We start from the raw sequence: 19,921 nt of genomic DNA on the forward strand, positions 1-19,921 counted from the left end.
AGAGTGAGTCAGCACATTGAAGTGTCTGGTTACATTTGCCAAAATGTATTGGTTCAGCAAGACGTCATGGATGAAAGATCCATCCCAGCTGCTGCAAGGTTCTCACAAGCCAGTCTTCTGATACTTTAGTTTCCTCTATTTATGATATCAAGGTACAGCTGATAACACGGAATATAGAAAAGGCTTTCAAGTTAGACGACTTCCCAGCTGTTGAACTGAAAGCCTGTTCATCTGAACTAGCTGTATCCCAAGCCCCATTTCCATATTTAACTACTGTCGTGGACAATTGCCCAAAAGTCCTTTTAGTAAAAAGGCAAGAAAATCCAATCTAATTGCTGCCCAGCAGATTCACTCTGAGTCCTCCATAGAGTCTCGGAAGGAGAATTCAGCAGCATTTTTCATCAACACTCAGATTGGGTTTCACAAGGACTTCACAACCCAATACTGAGCCTTGTCCAGGGAGCTGAATTCAAAACAACCTTCCATTGTTTGACTATTAGGCATAGCAGAATGAGGCCGTTCAGACTGTTGCATCTGCTCCAACATTCGATCACGGCTAATTTATTTTCCCTCTGAACCCCATATTCCTGCCTTCTACTTGTAACCTTTGACCTAACTTGATGCCACTCAGTGGCTGGCAGAATGATCTCTCCTGGGTTGTGATTGATGTAGTGGGGGATTGGAAAAGCCAGCAAAGGTGTATCAATAATTCCCAAACCTTCACTGCAGTCTCCGTACCTCTCTCTTAACCAGTGAGCTAATTGATAGATTTCCTCCACAATCTAATTGTTAATTTTTGGTACTTTATTTTTTCTTGCTGGTGGTTTGATGTTTATCTTTGGAAGCTTTTTGTATGACGCATGGCTCAGGGGTTGAACACCTAATGGGGTTTTTCCCCTCACTTTTCCTTGCTTAGTAGGATTTTTTTTTCTCACCAAATTTTTTCAATCTTTAAAACAATTTTTTTTTCTTGAGACATTGTAAGTGTTGCCTACTTCGATGTACTCTTGTTAATTTTGGATAATAATAATAAAAAGATTTGAAAGAAGTATTTAACCAGGATCCTGCTATATATTGTAGTGCGAAGACACCCCCATCATGAGGTCAGAAGGATACTTGCTAAAGGTGGAAAATGTCTAAATTCATAAGGAATCGCAAAAACCAATGAAGCAGCCTGTGCATTAATGACAATGCAAATATTCCCTCCCTGCATGAGATGCACAATCTACAAAATGCACTTCAGTTATGCACCCTAGCTACTCTGACAGTGCCACCCAGACCTGCATCTCCACTGACTTAGGAGACCAAGGTGCCTGAGAACGTCTGGCTTGAAAATATTGCCGGTCCTTCATTGTTAGTGTCTTTGAACACCCTGCCCAACTACATGGTGAGAGCACTGTCCTCAAATAAAATCAGCCATGATCAAATAGACTCGATTGGCTGAACGCCCTAATTCTGTTCTGGTCTTATGGTCTTGCCAGAGGAATGTTAGCACTTAAAGAAGGGACAAGCAGTGAATATTAACCTTGTATCCACTCCCTGATTACAGAAAATATTTGTACAACAGATTGAAATTAATGCAATAATGGAGAAGGAAGGAAATGTAGGTTGGGAGTCTCAAAACGGAAACAGGCAACTGTAGCATAGGGCACAGTGATTAGCAGGTACACGCATGTTGCAGCTGAACAAGAAAAGTGGAAGTGAAGAAAGGAACTGAAATTATGTTCAAGGTTCACCTAAAACAAGAAAATATTTAGCCACTTCCATAAATACAGTCAATATATTTGTGTAGCACTTCTTCCTTGCTGCAAATTCCAACAGCTCCTTTCTAACCCTTCACTTGGGTGTCTATAGTATCAGGCAAGTTCTATATTGTCATTTTTAACTGGATCCTTGAAGCCCAGTTAATTGTCTGGTTGGTTTCCATTGTCATTTAACTAAGCTGCAGCAACATCATCCATTTCTACCCCTCACCCTCTCCTGGCTTGGTCAGTCCCAACGAAGGTTTGGTTGGGTTGTGAACAGTGTAGGGGATTGTTATAGCTTGCAACAGGACATTGACGGGATGCAAGTCTAGGCAGATAGGTCGCAGATGGAATTCAACCCAGAACTGTGAAGTGATTTACTTTGGAAGGATGAATTTGAACATAGGATTCTTGGTAGTGTGGAGGAACAGAGGGATCTTTGGGCTCATGTCCACAAATCCCTCAAAGCTGCTGAGCAAGATGGGATGGTTAAGGTGTGTGGTGCTGGCTTTCATCGGTCAGAGGATTAAGTTCAAGAGCTGTGAGGTAATATTGCAGCTCCAGACCACACTTGGAGTATTGTATTCAGGTTTTAGAGTTATAGAGTCATAGAAAAGTACAGCACAGAAACAAGGCTTTGGCTCAAGAGGCTTTGGTGAGCAGAGGCTGAGGACGAGCTTGCTTCCAGTGAGGTAAGGCCGGGTATGTTCCTTTAATTATTTTAATTAACTTAGGAGTAGGTAATGGAGGCAGCAGTTAGGGTAGTTGAGTGCTCCGTATGCAGTATGTGGGAAGTCAGGGACAGCATAATTGTCCCTGATGACTACACCTGTAAAAGGTGCATCCAGCTGCAGCTCCTGACAAACCAAGTTAGGGAGCTGGAGCTGAATGAGCTTCGGATCATTCATGAGGCAGAGGCAGAAACAGACAGGAGTTTCAGGAAACATGCAACTCACACATAAAAGTTGCTGGTGGAACGCAGCAGGCCGGGCAGCATCTATAGGAAGAGGTACAGTCGACGTTTCGGGCAGAGACCCTTCATCAGGACTAACTGAAAGAAGAGATAGTAAGAGATTTGAAAGTGGGGTGGGGGGGGGGGGGGAGAGCTCCGAAATGACAGGAGAAGATAAATACATGGCTAAGGAGATGGTGCAGGAGGGAGGGCTTCATGTTTCTGGACAATTGGGCTTTGTTCCAGGGAAGGTGGGACCTGTTCTGACGGGACGGTTTGCACCTGAACTGAATGGGGACTAACATCCTTGCAGGTAGATTTGCTAGTGCTGCTCCGGGGGGGGGTTAAACCAGATGTGCAGGGGGAGGGGAACCAGAGTGTTAGAGCAGATAGTGAGGTGGAGGAGGATAAAGGTCATGTGAGGACTGCATGTATAGACAGAAATCAAAGGTTTGTACGTGATAGAAATGTTCTTAGGTGCATTTATTTCAATGCAAGGAGTATTGTAGGTAAGGCAGATGAGTTTAGGGTGTGGATTGGCACGTGGGATTACAACATTATTGCTATTAGTGAGACTTAGTTGCAGGAGGGGCAGGACTGGCAGTTTAATGTTCCAGGGTTCCATTGTTTCAGACGCGATAGAGGGGGAAGGATGGAAGGGGGAGGAGTGGCATTACTAGTGAGAGAAAATAGCACAGCTGTGCGTAGACAGGACAGCCCAGAGGGCTTGTCTACAGAGGCCATATGGGTAGAGCTAAGGAACAGGAAAGGTGTGACCACACTAATAGGGTTGTATTATAGACCGCCCAATAGTCAGAGAGAATTGGAGGAGTAAATCTGTAGAGAGATAGCAGACCGATGTAAGAAACAGAAAGTTGTAATAGTAGGGGATTCTAACTTTCCACATATTGACTGGGACTCCCACACTGTGAAAGGGTTGGATGGCTTGGAGTTTGTCAGATATGTTCAGGAAAGTTTTCTAAATCAATATATAGAGGTACCTATGAGAGAGGATGCAATACTTGATCTCCTATTAGGGAACCAGACAGGTCAGGTGACAGACGTATGTGTAGGCGAACATTTTGGGTCCAGTGACCATAATGTCATTAGTTTCAAGTTAGTTATGGATAAGGATAGGTCTGTTCCTCGAGTTGAGGTACTAAATTGGAGAAGGGCCAATTTTGTGGAAATGAGAAAGGATCTGGGAAGAGTGGATTGGGATAAGTTGTTTTCTGGCAAGGATGTGTCCAGTAAGTGGAAAGCCTTCAAAGGCGAAATTTTGAGAGTACAGAGTTTGCATGTTCCTGTCAGGATTAAAGGCAAAATTAACAGGCATAGGGAGCCTTGGTTTTCAAGGGATATTGGCGATCTGGTTAAGAAAAAGAGAGGTGTATAGCAGGTATAGGCAACAAGGAACAAATGAGGGACTTGAAGAGTATAGAAAATGTAAGAAAATACTAAATAAGGAAATCAGGAAGGCAAAAAGAAAACATGAGGTTGCTTTGGCAGATAATGTGAAGATAAACCCGAAGGGTTTCTACAAGTATATTAAGAGTAAAAGGATAGTAAGGGACAAAATTGGTCCCCCAGAAGATCAGAGTGGTCGTCTGTGTGTGGAGCCTCCCGAGATGTGGGAGATCTTAAACAGTTTTTTTGCAATGTATTTACTCAGGAAACTGGCATAGCATATATGGAAGGAAGGGAAACACACAGCAGTGTCATGGAACATAAAGAGATTAAAGAGGAGGAGGTGCTTGCTGCCTTACAGCGGATAAAGGTAGATAAATCCCCCAGGCCTAACATGATATTTCCTCAGACCTTGAGAGAGACTAGTTTAGAAATTGCAAGGGCCTTGGCAGAAATATTTAAAATGTCCTTAGCCACGGGTATGGTGCCGGAGGATTGGAGAGTAGCTCATGTTGTTCCGTTGTTTAAAAAAGGCTCCAAAAGTAAACCAGGTAATTACAGGCCGGTAAACCTGATATCAGTAGTAGGTAAATTATTGGAAGGTGTTCTGAGAGATCGGATGTACAAGTATTTGGACAGCCAAGGGCTGATTAAGGATAGTCAGCATGGCCTTGTGCATGGAAATTGTGTTTAACGAATCTTGTAGCATTTTTCAAGGAGGTTACCAAGAAAGTAGAAGGGAAGGCTATGGATGTTGTCTACATGGAGTTTAGTAAGGCCTTTGACAAGGTCCCACATGGGAGGTTAGTTCAGAAGGTTCAGACACTAGGTATCCATGGAGAGGTTGTAAACTGGATTCGAAATTGGCTGTGTGGGAGAAGACAGAGAGTGGTAGTGGATGATTGCTTCTCAGACTGGAGGACTGTGAATAATGGTGTGCCTCAGGGATCTGTGCTGGGACCGTTGTTGTTTGTTGTCTGTATCAATGATCTAGATAATAATGTGGTAAATTGGATCAACAAGTTTGCTGATGACACTAAGATTGGAGGCATTATGGACAGCGAGGAAGGCCTTCAAAGCTTGCAGAGGGATCTGGACCAAATGGAAAAATGGGCCAGAAAATGGCAGATGAAATTTAATGCAGACAAGTGTGGTGTTGCATTTTGGAAGGACAAATCAAGGTAGGGCACTGAGGAGTGGGGAGGAACAAAGGGATCTGGGAGTTCAGATACATAATTCCCCAAAAGTGGACTCACAGGTAGACAAGGTTGTAAAGGAGGATCTTGGCATCCTGGTATTCATAAATCAAAGTATTGAGTATAGGAGTTGGGATGTTATGGTGAGGTTGTATAAGACATTGGTGAGGCCAAATTTGGAGTATTGTGTGCAGTTCTGGTCACCTAACTATCAGAAGGATATCAGTAAGATTGAAAGAGTGCAGAGAAGTTTTACTAGGACGTTGCTGGGTCTTCAGGAGTTGAGTTACAGGGAAAGATTGAACAGGTTAGGACTTTATTCCTCGGAGCATAGAAGAATGAGAGGGGATTTGATAGAGGTTTACAAAATTATGAGGGGTATAGACAGAGTAAATGGGAGTAGGCTCTTTCCGCTTAGATTAGGAAAGATAAATATGAGAGAACATGGCTTTAGGGTGAAAGGGGAAAGGTTTGGGGGAACATTAGGGGGAACTTCTTCACTCAGAGAGTGGTGGGAGTGTGGAATGAGCTGCCATCTGACGTGAGTTTCAAGAATAAATTGGATAGATACATGGATGGGAGAGGTCCGGAGGGTTATGTACTGGGTGCAGCTCGATGGGACTAGCAGAATAAAGTTTCGGCACAGACTAGAAGGGCCGAATGGCCTGTTTTCTGTGCTGTAGTGTTCTATGGTTCTAAGCCACGCCGAAACCATTTAAACTCCTGACTCCCATCGACCTGCACCAGGACCATACCCCTTCATATCCCTACCATCCACGTACCTATCCAACTTCGCTTAAATGTTGAAATCTAGCTCACATGCACCACTTGTACTGGCGCCTTGTTCTAAACTCTTACGACTCTCTGAGTGAGGTTTCCCCTCACGTTTCCTTTAAACTTTTCATCTTTCAGCCTTAACCCATGATTCTAGTTGTAGTCCCACTCACCCTCAGTGGAAAAAGCCAGTTTGCATTTACCCTGTCTATACCCCTCATATTTTGCATACCTCTATCAAATCTCCTCTCAGTCTTCAGTTTCAAGGAATAAAGTCCTAACCTATTCAATCTTAGTAACTGAAGTCCTCCAAATTTTCTCTGCACTCTTTCAACCTTATTTACATCTTTCTTGTAGGTAGGTGACCAAAACTGCACACAATACTCCAAATTAGGCCTCACCAACATCTTTTACAACTTCAACATAACATCTCATCTCCTGTACTCAATACATTAATTTATGAAGGCCAACGTGTCAAAAGCTTTCTTTACAACCCTGTCTACCTCAGACACCACTTCCAACGAAGTATGGACTTTTATTCCCAGATCCTTTTGTTCCACCACACTTCTCAATGCTGTGTAAAAACTACCCCAGTTGGACCTACCAAATTGCAAAACCTCTCACTCGTCTGCATCACATTCCATCTGCCATTTTTCAGCTGATCCAGATCTCTCTGCAAGCTATGATAGCTTTCCTCGCTGTCCACTATACCCCCAATCTTGGTGCCATCCACAAATTTGCTGATCCAGTTAACCACATTTTCATCCAGATCATTGATGTACAGTTGCAAGGAAAAGTTTGTGAACCCTCTGTAAATACCTGGTTTATTGCATTAATTACTCATAAAATATGGTCTGATCTTCATCTAAGTCACAATAGACAAACACAATTTGCCCAAACTAATAACACACTAACAATTGCACTTAATCAATACTGAGTACACCGTTTAAAGCATCACAGCCCAGGTTCAAAAAGAATATGTGAACCTCTGGGGTAATGCCTTCTACATTGTAGAGATGCATGAAGATGGAAAAAGGCTACAAAAGCATTTCTAAACACCCAAGTGTTCCCCCACTAACTTTGTTCACTCCAACAATTGCTGCTCTGCTTGCCCCTGCCTTACTTTACTTTGATCTTGCTCACGAACATTAATTGCCTCTGCTCGAAGCTCCAAATAAAAATTGCCAAGAGGTGCTTCCTTTCCTACTTTGGTTGCTGCATTATAGGAAGGTTGTAGAAGCTTTAGAGAGAGTGCAGAGGAGATTTACCAGAATGCTGCCTGAACTGGAGGGAGTGTTTTATGAGGATAGTTTGATAGCTAGAGTGTGGGCACGTGGCCAATGCTTAAGGCATTGAACTAGCGACCTGAAGGTCGTGAGTTCGAGCCCCAGCTGAGGCAACGTGTTGTGTCCTTGAGCAAGGCACTTAATCACACATTGCTCTGCGACGACACTGGTGCCAAGCTGTATGGGTCCTAATGCCCTTCCCTTGGACATCAGTGTCGTGGAGAGGGGAGACTTGCAGCATGGGCAACTGCTGGTCTTCCATACAACTTTGCCCAGGCCTGCACCCTGGAGAGTGAAGACTTTCCAGGCGCAGATCCATGGTCTCGCAAGACTAATGGATGCCTTCTATCTGATAGCTAGAGCATTTCTCTTTGGAGCGAAGGAGGATGAGAGGTGACTTGATAAAGGTGTACGAGATGGGTAAGAGGCATAGAGTGAGTGGAGAGCAAGATACTTTTTCCTAGGGAGGGAATGGCTAATACGGGGGGGGTGGGGGGCATATTTTTAAAGTGATTGGACAAACATAGAGGGGAGATATCAAAGGTTAACTTTTTTTGCACAGAGAATGGTGAGTGCATGGAACCAGGGTGTTCGTAGTGGCACATTAAGGACATGAAGAAACTAGTTAGATACATGAATGATAAGAAAATGGAAGGTTATGTAGGAGGTAAAGGTTGGATTGATCTTGGAGTAGATTAAAAGATTGGCACAACATGGTGCGCGGGCTGAGGGGCCTGCACTGTGCTGAAGTGTTCTATGTAATACTTCCCCATGCTCATCTATATCTCTCTCATCTTTGCTTTCTGTTAGTTGGTGTACACTGTACTGATGGTAAGAACAATGTACAGTAGTATTTGTTACTTCTACCAGATAGAACTGATTTTCTTTGTTTGCTTTGCTCTTCTCAGTGTGAAAACTTTGTTCACTCTTACAAACCAGAGCTAAGTGGAATGCTTCAGAAGTCCCAGGAAGAAAAGGACATTTGTGGGGTAAGTTTAAATGACATCCTTCAGGTATTCTTCACGTTTGCAAAGAGGGATTTCTAGTAATTACTGATCAGATTTCTTTATGGAAGTGTTTTGTTGAAATAATGACTGCTTGCATTCATCATTATGAATTGTGAGACTGTTAGGTGATAGTATGGAGGGAACACAGGGGTCTTTGCGGCATGACAAGTTATGTGAGCTGCTGATCCTGTCTGCTGTGGCTCACGCTAATTTGGACTGTTCGAAATATCAAAGGCAGTTAACGTTATTATTCCAAGAGGATGTTTCCCCCTTATTTTACAAAATGCCTTTGGAATTGCAAATGGGCATGATTGATCCATTCAGAAAGCTAAAAAATCTGCACAAATGCAAAATGTTAGAAAAGCTCAGCAGGAGGAGAAGTAATATCTGGGGTTGGTGACCTTTCATCAGAAATGGGCAACTACTGTGGCTGAAGTTGGAGAGAACAAAGAACTACTGTAATAGTGGGGGCCAAATGAGTGATGCAAATAGTTAATAGTATACTTGCTAGATGGGGGTGGGGCATGAAGTAACAGTGCCCGAACCATTTATACGGAGAATGGTAGCTGTTGAAATTTGCTGCGGTCTCACTTTGACAACGTCCACCTCATTCTTCCTGTTCTCAACTTCCCTTTCATGATCTCAAGGACCAGTATCTTTTTTTAAAAAAACGCGAGATTCCCACGAGTATCACAAGTATGTATACTGTACACAACCTTGAGATTCATCTCCTTACAGGCAACCACAAGAAACCCACTGGGACCCATTAAAATGACTGTCAAACACCTAATATGCAGAAAAAAAACAATTTGTGCAAATAATAAAAGTAAACAAATAACATTCAGAACTGAAGTTCATGAAAGTGAGCCCACAGCCACGAAGACATTCACAGCCTAACTAGGAGCCTATTAGTTGCAGGCCACTGCCGCAATTCAGCACAGAGATGAGTAAACTTCATGGAGCAGGCGGTTGAACAGCCATTCCTCACCTCCGACCACAATACCCTGACCATTTCAATCCAGCCTGGTGCTTAAATTGGCCAAACCTCGGGTATGTCCCCACTCCTGGACCCAGGCCTTCCACTAGTGTTGTTGACCACATCAGTTCCATTTCCTGCATTTCTGGTCTCACTCCCTCCCCCACCCACACAAAAATGGTTTCCCTATCCACTTTTCAGTGGTTTCTCTATAATTTCCATTACCTCTGATGTAATGTTATCAACTGACATCTTCCTGTCCTAGGGGGAAGTTGGCTAATACAGAGGGCATAACTTTAAGGTGTTAGGAGGAAAGTAAAGGGGACAGATTTTTTTTACAATGTTGAGTGCTTGGCCGCCAGGGGTACTGGTACAGGCAGATATACTAAGGACATTTGAGACTCCTAGATAAGGCACATGAATGATGGAAAAGTTAATGCTGTGGGGGAAGGAATGGTTGGATTGATTTTGCAGTAGGTTAAAGGGTTAACACAACATTGTAGGCCGAAGGGCCTGTACTGTTCTAATGTTCCAAATTTTACTATTCCAGCACTAGCTTTTGTCAGCCATCCTCTTTCTACATTTATTTCCCTTAATTCACATCTATCAACAGGTCATTGACAATCAACAAGCTGCGTCCACAGTCGTTCTGATCTCTCCCCGTTGTTCTCTCCACCATTTTCCCAGTTGTTCTTTAATAAAATTACACTTGTTTCCGAACCTTTACTAGTTTGGGTGAAAAGTAATTTTAATCAACCTGAAATGATAGTTTTGTTTCTTTCTTCAGGTGCTGAGTATTTCCAGCACAATCTTTTGGAGTTGTACATACCCATAATGGTGCAAAATGATATTAACTAGTGTCATGTCGCACATTTACTAATAGGAACTGAGCATCTGTATAAGGAAGAAGACCATACCACTGCTTGGAGAGAATAAGTGCACTTGGGGACCAGCGTACTGGTGTAAGGACAAAGAAACAGCCACCAAGTGTAATGTAAGTAGACTTCATGTTGTGATGTGATAGGAGAATAGTGTTAGCAGCCAGAGATAAAAAAAGACAGTGTGTGACAAACAGATCTGATTGTTTATTTTCCCCCCTGGAGTATTGCACTCAACCAACAAAACTGAGAATTGAGAGCCCACCTTTCACACTGTGGTCACATCCAACTTAAAGATCTGAATATAATTTATACCAATATCAGGGGTCTGTACTAGAGCACCATGACGACAACAGGAACAAGGTATTCTGCAACAGTTATTTAGTGATAAACTGCAGAGTAGGCCCTTCCAGGCACTAGTCCCGCAATCCCAATTAACCCTAACCTAATTACAGGACAATTTTTCAATGACCAATTAATCTACCTGGCATGTCTTTGGAATGTGGGAGGAAACCGGAGCATCTGGGGAATAACCCACATATTCCATGGGGAGGATGTACAGAGACTTCTCACAGAATGACGCTGGAATGGAACTCCAGACTTCAGAAGGTCACAAGCTGTAATGGCGTTGCACTAACCACAATGCTGACATGGCACCAAGTTAGATGATGTATCACATTCACTTTTCCAGTGAAGCCAATGTAATCTCAGGGAATAGAACTTCATTTTTCCACCAGTTTGCTATAGCCATCAGGATGTGGCATTAAGTTCAACAATTTCAGCTAACCAGCCACTGCAGTTTGTGTGAGAACTGGCTGATATCATTTTCCTGTCTATCACTTGATTCCCTGAATATCTCAATCTTGTACAACTAAGCCTTCACAGTATTATTCAGTGGAGAATTCTAAAGATTCACTTCTTTCTGAGTAAAGGGTTTCACTCCTCTTAAATTTTATTTTGAGACAGTGATCCTGGTTCTGGACTCCCTATCCACTCCAGTAAGCCCTATCAGCTGTTTCAATGGGATCACCTACCAATCTTAACAAGCCCATCTACTTAATCACCCCCTCATGACGAACCCACTATCCAAGTATTCACTCTGCTGAATATTTGCTGTGCTCCCTCTCATCACAAGTATATCCTTCCTTGGGTCACAAAATTAAACCTATACTGATTCAAATGCAGCCTCGTTTGGAATTTAAATAATTAGAGGAATACATCTCTATTCTTGTACTGTGATCTTTCACTAAAGGCCAAAGTAACATTTATCTTGCTGCATGTTAACTTGTGTTTTTGCACAAAGAAAAACCACAAGAAAATAGGAGGGGTAGTAGAACCTCCCATTTATCAAGCCTGCTCCACGGTTTACTATGATCATGCCTGATTTATGATGGTCTCAACTACTTTCCTATGCCCCTGCCTTGATCTTTCAGATGCACCTTAATAGTTCTCTCTCTACTGAAAGTTGCACTGCCTTTCTTGTCTGCAGTAGCAACAGATCAGTTGTGCAACATTTCAGGTGGCTTCCTAGTCACATTTACAAAGTAGATGTTTACATTTACAAACTTCAAATCAAACCCTGTTACTGTCTCAGATGAGGTAATAACTTCAATCAGCAACCTCTTTGTGAAAAGCCTATTCATATGCAATCTGCAGCCAAAATGGTGACAAGACACAGTAGCATAGCAGTTAACCTAATGCTACTACAGTGCCAGTGACCTAGATTCAATTTCACCGCTGTCTACAAAGGGTTTGTATGTTCGCTCCATGGCTGCATGGGTTTACTCCAGATGCTCTGGTTTCCTCACACATTCCAAAGACCTACTGGTTAGTAGATTAGTGGGGCTCATGGGTGCAACTGGACAGCATAGGCTCATTGGGCTGGAAGGGTCTTTTACTATGCCGTATCGCTAAATAAAATTAACAAACGTAGGCTAGCTCACACAAGGCTTGAAAGTAGTTGATAACTACAGGCATTCCCACATCCTTTCTAAGACATGATTCCTTCTGTTCTTGTACCTGTGAAGGGCGGCAGCAATAACCACATAAAGTAGGAAGAAATGAACAGGTTATAATCAATCTTGAGGAATTCAACAAAATTATGAAGTTTTAAAGATTAGGAGATTGAAAGGGTGTTGTGAATTCTGATCATGCATAGATATCTTATTTCTATTTGGATTTTTTTAGGCTGTTGAACACTGCAAGAACCACGTCTGGAACTAGAGGTCATTTCATATCACTGGTGAAAGACAGCAGAAATTAAATATTTTAAAAATGCAAAGGCTGTTCCTTTAGTACCCATTAAATGATTCTGCTTGTGTGTGTGCATGTTTCCTTTAAGCAATTTTATGTTGCTGTAGCTTGTGCATTCAATGCAATCCCTGTAATTCTGAGATGTTACAGAGACAAAATTACTGGTAATCCTTTACTTCCAACTAACCAATATTGACAGATGCTATATTTGCAGAGTTTTAATGACAAGAATTGATCAGGAATTTTGTTTTAATCAACTGTTAAATTTAACATTTTGAAAGGAATGGGAATTGAACATGAGGTAGAAGCTCAGTGCTACTAAAATGAAAAAGACAATGGCAACAGTGGGTACAACAGAGGTGGAACGTGTCTATCAATTTCTCCTTGGACTAAAGAAGGGGGAGAAGAGATTTCTTGGAGTTTGTGACAGGTTTAGAGAAGCTGTTCCCAACTGTAAGTGGTTCATGGAATTAGTGAAATGAAGTTGATGTGATTTGATTACTATGCCTAGAGCCGGCAACAGATTTCCTGCTTTGTGTATTAAAGCAACTGTTGCTCTTAAATGCAGTGGTTTAATAAGTTAGTTACTTTGGGGATTCAGTTTGAGGAGAAATTTTAATTAAAGCAAATTTAATTCACTGTATATTAGTGACAGTCTTTATGATCTCTGTTTTTGGATGTTACTATTGGTTATATTAATAATGCTGTCAATGAATTGTGGTTGACTAACAGCTTGTAACTAGATGAACAACACAGCTGGGATTAGTACAATAAATTAATAGCAAGAGAACAAAAATGCTTTTTAAAATGTGATTGTGACAAAATTTCAATCAATGATGTAGATTTACTTGTTAACATTTCCTTGATTATTAGTCTTGGTTATAACTGTGCAAAAAATTATTCTTTTATTGGTTTTACATTTATTCAGCAGAATAAAGTGCTTTAAAATTATGTTCTGTTTCTTAAATAAACTTTAATCAACATCCCTTTTTAAATTTGTGATTCAATCTCATACCCTTAATACTCAGCTGCTGTTCATGCCTCAAGTAGTCAGTCATGCAAGGTTCAACACTGAATGTCGGCACTTTCCTGCTGTAGAAAGCATCACAAATAAATCAATTGGAGAACAAAACACAATGCCATAGCAAAATGTCAACACAGCTGAGTGGTCAGCCTCTCCCTCATTTGAGTTTCCTGTATGGAATCCATCTTCCCCACAGTAGAAGACTGCCCAGTGACCCAGATTTAAAGCTAAGCCTCTGACGGTTTGGGGGTTACATGTTCCTGCTGTGACCCTGTGTGTGGCTTTTGGCCCGGTGCTATTGGGTTCCCTCCACATCACACGGATGTTCAGGCTTGTAGGTTGGAAGTCCCCTATCCCTAGGTAAAATCTGAGGAGAATGACAATAGGATTAGTGTAGGGTTCATGCAAAGATGTACTCTATAGTTGAGACAGACTTGGGATGTCAATGGCCTGCTGCCTTGTTCTGCGTGACTGTGCAACTCTGAACTATAAAATTATAAATGTAATTAGTTTTCCATTATCCAAAGTGCCCCAGGATAAGGGTATGCACCAAACGAACAGTTGCCAGAGGACCAAATCCTGCTCAAGTAAGATTGTCGATCACCACCATCCGGGCTTGTACGTTTGTTAGACAGCAGGTAAAAGCTATCACCTGCAGAAGGGCAAACAATTGGAACATAACATATGGTGTCACTCTTCAGGTGGTTAAGATTTGTTCAGTTATATCAACAATACAGCATTCATACTGACACCAGTTGCTCAATGCTAAAACAATTCTGAAAATTTTATTTACGCCGGTTGACAGAAATGAGCTGAAAGGTAAGAAGCAGACAGGAAAATACTTCAGTGATATAATTTCTACAAAATAGAGAAGAGTAAAAATTATTTCAAACCAATCCAAAAAACACCCCAAATCCCCAGACCACCCTCCTTCAGTGTTCAGGACTGACCAAAAGGTCTTACGCAGTTGAATCCACTCAAAAACATTTTACAAAATTAAGACCTGGGAATTACACACTGATGTTTCCGGTCTGAAACAAGACATACAGCCAGTTTCTGCAACCTGGAATGGCTGTAAAACACAGTAACTTATCTCTCTCCTCAGCTCTGCAGCATTTGAAACATCAGCCAGAATGCTTGGACAAAATAAGGCAAGGTCATAACAAAAATACAGTGAGATTTGCAACATCCTATGGGAATCATTGTCAGTGTTCCAGCAAGCAGAACACAAGGACAAAAATGAAGAGAACAGGATGAGATTAAATCAGTTGGTGCCGTTCCCAGGCAAATGGAATAATTTCTGCTGTTGCATGGCACTCTGTCAAATGAGACCCATTCCATCAAAATAGTCATGGCAATACCTCCTGGTAGCAGGATCTGAGTTACTGTACTCCCTTCACAAGTCAGTATTGAACTTCTTGTTCTTTCCTTTAGACGTGCAGCAGCAGAGGTGGGAAATCACTTTGCACCAATGACAAATCAGTTCAATCCATATCTGCCGAACACTGGGATATAGTTAAAGAGTTTGGTTTAGCTATTGCCAACAGCTTCCAGTTCTGCTCACGTCAAGGCTGCCATAATCATGGGTCAGTTGATTCTCTCTGACCCCGTTCATGCACCGTTCTGACTGGGCAGACTTTCATCACCATCTTCTCGCCTCTTCCAGATCTGTTGGTGAAACAATACACTTTTTAGCAACGTGAATCAGTGACTAGCTTACTCGGGTTTCACCGGTATTCCCCACCTCCACCAGATTTCTCAGCAGACAATTAGCCAACCCATCAACACTACTATAGAAACATAGAAAACCTACAGCACAAAACAGGCCCTTCGGCCCACAAAGTTGTGCCGAACATGGCCCTACCTTAGAAATTACTAGGCTTATTTATAGCCCTCTATTTTTCTAAGCTCCATGTACCTATCCAAAAGTCTCTTAGAAGACCCTATCGTATCTGCCTCCACCACCGTTGCCGGCAGCCCATTCCACGCACTCACCACTGAGTAAAAGACTTAGCCCTGACATCTCCTCTGTACCTACTCCCCAGCACCTTAAACCTGTGTCCTCTTGTGGCAATCACTTCAGTCCCAGGAAAAAGCCTCTGACTATCCACACGATCAATGCCTCTCATCATCTTATACACCTCTATCAGGTCACCTCTCATCCTCCATTGCTCCAAGGAAAAAAGGCCGAGTTCACTCAACCTATTCTCATAAGGCATGCTCCCCAATCCAGGCAACATCCTTGTAAATCTCCTCTGCACCCTTCCTATGGCTTCCACATCCTTCCTGTAGTGAGGCGACCAGAACTGAGCACAGTACTCCAAGTGGGGTCTGACCAGGGTCCTATATAGCTGCAACATTACCTCTCAGCTCCTAAACTCAATCCCACGATTGATGAAGGCCAATATTTTTGCACTATTTATTTTTATATTTCTTATAGTAAGTCAGTTTTTTTTAAATGTATTGCATTATACTGCTGCAGCAAAACAACAAATTTCACGACATATGTCAATGATAATAAACCTCATTCTGATCCTGAACTATGTACCTGTGCAGCAGCATCCTGCTTTTCCACCCCAATGGTTGGTTTGTTTTCAGACTTTCGCATATGGGTGCAAGAGCTGAGTGGCTCAGATTCAGAATCGGGTTCATTATCACTGACAAATGTTGTTTTGTGGCAGCAGTTCCGTGCGTACGTACAGGAGTTACTATAATATGTAATATAAAAAATAAACTAGCAGTGCAAAATGACAGCAAAGTAGTGAGGCGATGTTCATGGACTGTTCAGAAATTTGATGGTGGAGGGAAAGAAGCTGATTCTAAAACGATGGTAGAAATCAGAAGAGGGCAGCCCTAGGTGGAGAGGGTCTTTAATAACAGATGCCAGCTTCTTGAAGCCTCGCCTCCCCAGTGCAAAGTCCAATCTAATCAATGGGTTACTACCAGCACTTCTTTTGATCTTCTCCTGGAGAAGGACTTATAAACTGTCCCTCACTAAAATATCAGCTTTGCTTACTTTGGCATGCCAATGCAAACCAGTGGTGTAAAAATCCTATGAGTGTCACGCCAAATGTTACAGTGATGGGGCTGGTAAAAATAAGTACTACACGGAAGAGATTAGGGCTGAGACAGGCTCAAGGGGCTGAATGGCTTACTCCTGCTCCTAATCTCTTATATACATTCAGATATTTACATGTACAGTAATGGAGAAACAAAAGGGGTCAAAGTACAGGCTGGTTAAGTTCAAAATGCAAACATTATCGAAGTATGTATACATTATACAGCCTTGAGATTCGTCTCTTTACAGGCTGTCACAAAACTAAGAAACCCAAAAGAACCCATTTTTAAAAATCCAACAAGCCCCAGCGTGACAAGAGAAAGTAAAAAAGTTGTGCAAACAACAAAAGCAAGCAAAAAGTTAGGGACAGTAGGAGAGAAAGCGTGATGTAAGAGAGTAACTAGGAATACGAATAATGGAGTTTCAAAAGCCTCTAGTTGTAGAGGAATGGGAAGATTACAATAAGTATGAAGTCCAAACGGTTTATGGAAGGAACAAGCTAAATTAAGGGAAGGAGAAAAGGTTGAGTTAAAATACACAGATTTCAGGACTGGTACCCTGGCCTTGCAGCTGAGTTACCCAAGTGTACTCTCAGCCAGGTTCTGTTCTTAAAATCTGTCTGCATTACCTTAAACTCTGTTCCCATAATCTGCACTCTTGTAACAACACAAAAAGCAATAAATAGAGCAGAAAAGCACTGCACGTGTAAACTGCCACTAGCAGGACTAACCTGAATGTAAGCCTCAGATAAAGTAATCATCTGTGGCAAGATGTCAATTACTTGCAGATCTTGCAGCTCGTACCACTTCCCTGTACCCTGAAAGGAATGCACAAAAAAAGATGTAAGCATTATATCTGCAAGGCATTTACTTACATAACCAAAAATTGTGCCTCGTATTGTGTGTCTGGTCAAACAATTAACTGCAATATTTCCCAGTTTACAGATTCAGACCAACTAATACAGATCTTGAGGCAAGTAATATGCAAAAAAACTTGGACTGGAAATCACAGGAGAAACTCATTAAAAAAGCTGACATAGGATGAAGCCATTACTGTCATGTCCATTGACATAGAACCTCTCAACCTAACCACACCTTCCTGCCCATTGCCATGCACGTCCCATTTCTTCAACAACTCTATGTGTTCCTCTATGAGGAGCACTTTCTTTAAACAGAGAGAGGTGAATCTGTGGAATTCATTGGCACTGATGTCTAGGGAGGCCAAGTCATTGGGTATATTTTAAGCAGAGGTCGAAAGGTTATTAAGGGTGCCAAAAGTTACAGCGAGAAGGCTTTCAGATTAATGGATTATTGGGATCTCTTCTGAGGAAGATCTGACCTGTACAAAAGGGACGGCTACACCTGAACCCAAGGGGGGGGGGGGCAATATTTTTGCAGGCAGGTTTGCTAGGGCTGTTGGGGCAAATTTAAACTAATTTGGCAGGGGGATGGGAACCGGAGTGATAGGGCTGAGGATACAACTGTTGATTTACATTCAGAGGTTGTGTATAGAGAGACTATCAGGAAGGACAGGCAGATGATAGAGCAAAATTTCAGTCAGTGGGATGGCTGCAGTGTAAAAGGGGGACAAAACTGAAAAGAGTGGCAAATACAAGACTGAAGATGTTATATTTGAATGCATATAGTATACAAAATAAGGTAGATGATCTTGTAGCACAGTTAGATTGGCAGGTATAACGCTGTGTGTATCACAGAGTAATGGCTGAAAGATGATTGTGGTTGAAAACTTAATATCCAAGGATACACAATCTATCGAAGGGACAGGCAAGTAGGCAGAGCAGTGGCTCTGCTGGTAAAAAATGACATCGTCTTTAGAAAGAGGTGACGTAGGACTGGAATATGTAAAATCCTTGTGGGTAGTGTTAAGAAATTGCAAGGGTAAAAAGACCCTGATGGCAGTTATTTATAGGCCAGGATTTGGTCTACAAATTACAACAGAAGATAGAAAAAAAATGTCTAAAAGGCAATGGTCTTGGTTTAGTCGTAGTTGATTGGGAAAATCAAGTTGATGCTAGATCCCAAGAGAGAGAATTTGTGGAATCCCTCCGAGATGGCTTTTTGGAGCAGCTTGTGGTTGAGCCCACTGGAGAATCAGCAATTCTGGATCGGGTACAGTGTAATGAACTGGATACAATTAGTGAGCTTAAGGTAATGGAACCTTTAGGTAACAATGATCATAATAGAATTCACCCTGTAATTTGAGAGGGAGAAGCTAAATTCAGATGCATCAGTATTGCAGTGGAGTAAAGGGATGGACAAAGGCATGAGTGAGGAGCTGGCCAAAGTTGATTGGAAGGGGACACTAGCAGGATTGATGACAGAGCAGCAACAGCTGGACTTCTGGGAGCAATTCGGAAGGTGAAAATAGATACATCCTAAAGGAGAGGGAATATTCTAAAGGCAGGGTGACACAACCGTGTCTAACAAGGCAAGTCAATATCAACATCAAAGGAAAAGAGAGGGTATATAATAGAGCAAAAATTAGTCGGAAGTTAGAGCACTGAGCATTTTTTTTTTAAAAACCAACTAAATGAACCACAAGGGAGGGAAAAATGAAATATGGTGGTAAGCTAGCCAATAATATCAAAGAAGATAGTGAAAGTTTTTTTTCAGATAAAAAGTAAAACAGAGGTCAGTGTAGATATTGAACCACTGGAAAAAGATGCTTGAGAAAAGTAATGGGGGACAAAGAATTGGCAGATGAACTGAATAAGTATTTTGCATCAGTCTTTACTGTGGACACTAGCAGTACGCCAGAAGTTAGAGAGTGTCAAGGGACAGAAGTGAGTGCAGTTGTTACTACTAGGCAGATCGTGCTTGGGAAACTGAAAGGTCTGAAGGTAGCTAAGTCACCTAGAACTAATGCAGTGCACCCCCAGGCTTCTGAAAGAGGTGGCTGAAGATGGCTTAGTAACGATCTTACAAGAATCAATAGATTTTCACATGGTTCTGTAGAAGTGGAAAACTGAAAATGTCCCTCTACTCTTCAAGAAGGGAGGGAGGCAGAAGAAAGAAAACTATAGGCCAGCTAGCCTGACCTCAGTGTTGAGATTGGAGTCGATGGTCATGCTTTTTTGTAGAAGAAATAAAATCATAGACAATTTTTTTTAAATGGGAAGAAAATTCAAAAATCTGAGGCACAAAGGGATTTGAGGGTCCTTGTGCAGGATTCCCAAAAGGTCAAATTGCAGTTTGAGTCAGTGGTGAGGAAGGTGAATGCAATGTTAACATTCATTTCAAGAGGACTAGAATATAAAAGCAAAGATATAATGCAGAGGCCTTATATTTAATGTGTACACTACATCAGAGAAACCAAATGCAGACTGGATGATCGCTCTGTCGAAC

At 41.9% G+C, this 19,921-nt stretch overlaps 2 protein-coding genes across 2 annotated transcripts in view; one reads left to right on the plus strand and one right to left on the minus strand.

Annotated features, from left to right (window-relative positions):
* Window positions 1–13,425, plus strand: part of LOC140201895 (prosaposin-like) — a 56,130-nt gene extending 42,705 nt beyond the window's left edge. Inside the window, exons 9-11 of the mRNA XM_072266670.1 lie at window positions 8,269–8,349; window positions 10,227–10,337; window positions 12,409–13,425. Of these exons, the coding sequence (XP_072122771.1) occupies window positions 8,269–8,349; window positions 10,227–10,337; window positions 12,409–12,444 (228 nt within the window). The 3' untranslated portion in view covers window positions 12,445–13,425. The remainder of the gene's footprint in view (window positions 1–8,268; window positions 8,350–10,226; window positions 10,338–12,408) is intronic.
* usp39 (ubiquitin specific peptidase 39) overlaps window positions 12,781–19,921 on the minus strand; it is a 61,728-nt gene continuing 54,587 nt past the window's right edge. Inside the window, exons 12-13 of the mRNA XM_072266659.1 lie at window positions 17,287–17,373; window positions 12,781–15,166 (exon numbers count right to left, since the gene is read on the minus strand). Of these exons, the coding sequence (XP_072122760.1) occupies window positions 15,110–15,166; window positions 17,287–17,373 (144 nt within the window). The 3' untranslated portion in view covers window positions 12,781–15,109. The remainder of the gene's footprint in view (window positions 15,167–17,286; window positions 17,374–19,921) is intronic.

The sequence above is a fragment of the Mobula birostris genome, chromosome 8, assembly GCF_030028105.1.
Source record: "Mobula birostris isolate sMobBir1 chromosome 8, sMobBir1.hap1, whole genome shotgun sequence".
In the NCBI taxonomy this organism is placed as follows: domain Eukaryota; kingdom Metazoa; phylum Chordata; class Chondrichthyes; order Myliobatiformes; family Myliobatidae; genus Mobula; species Mobula birostris.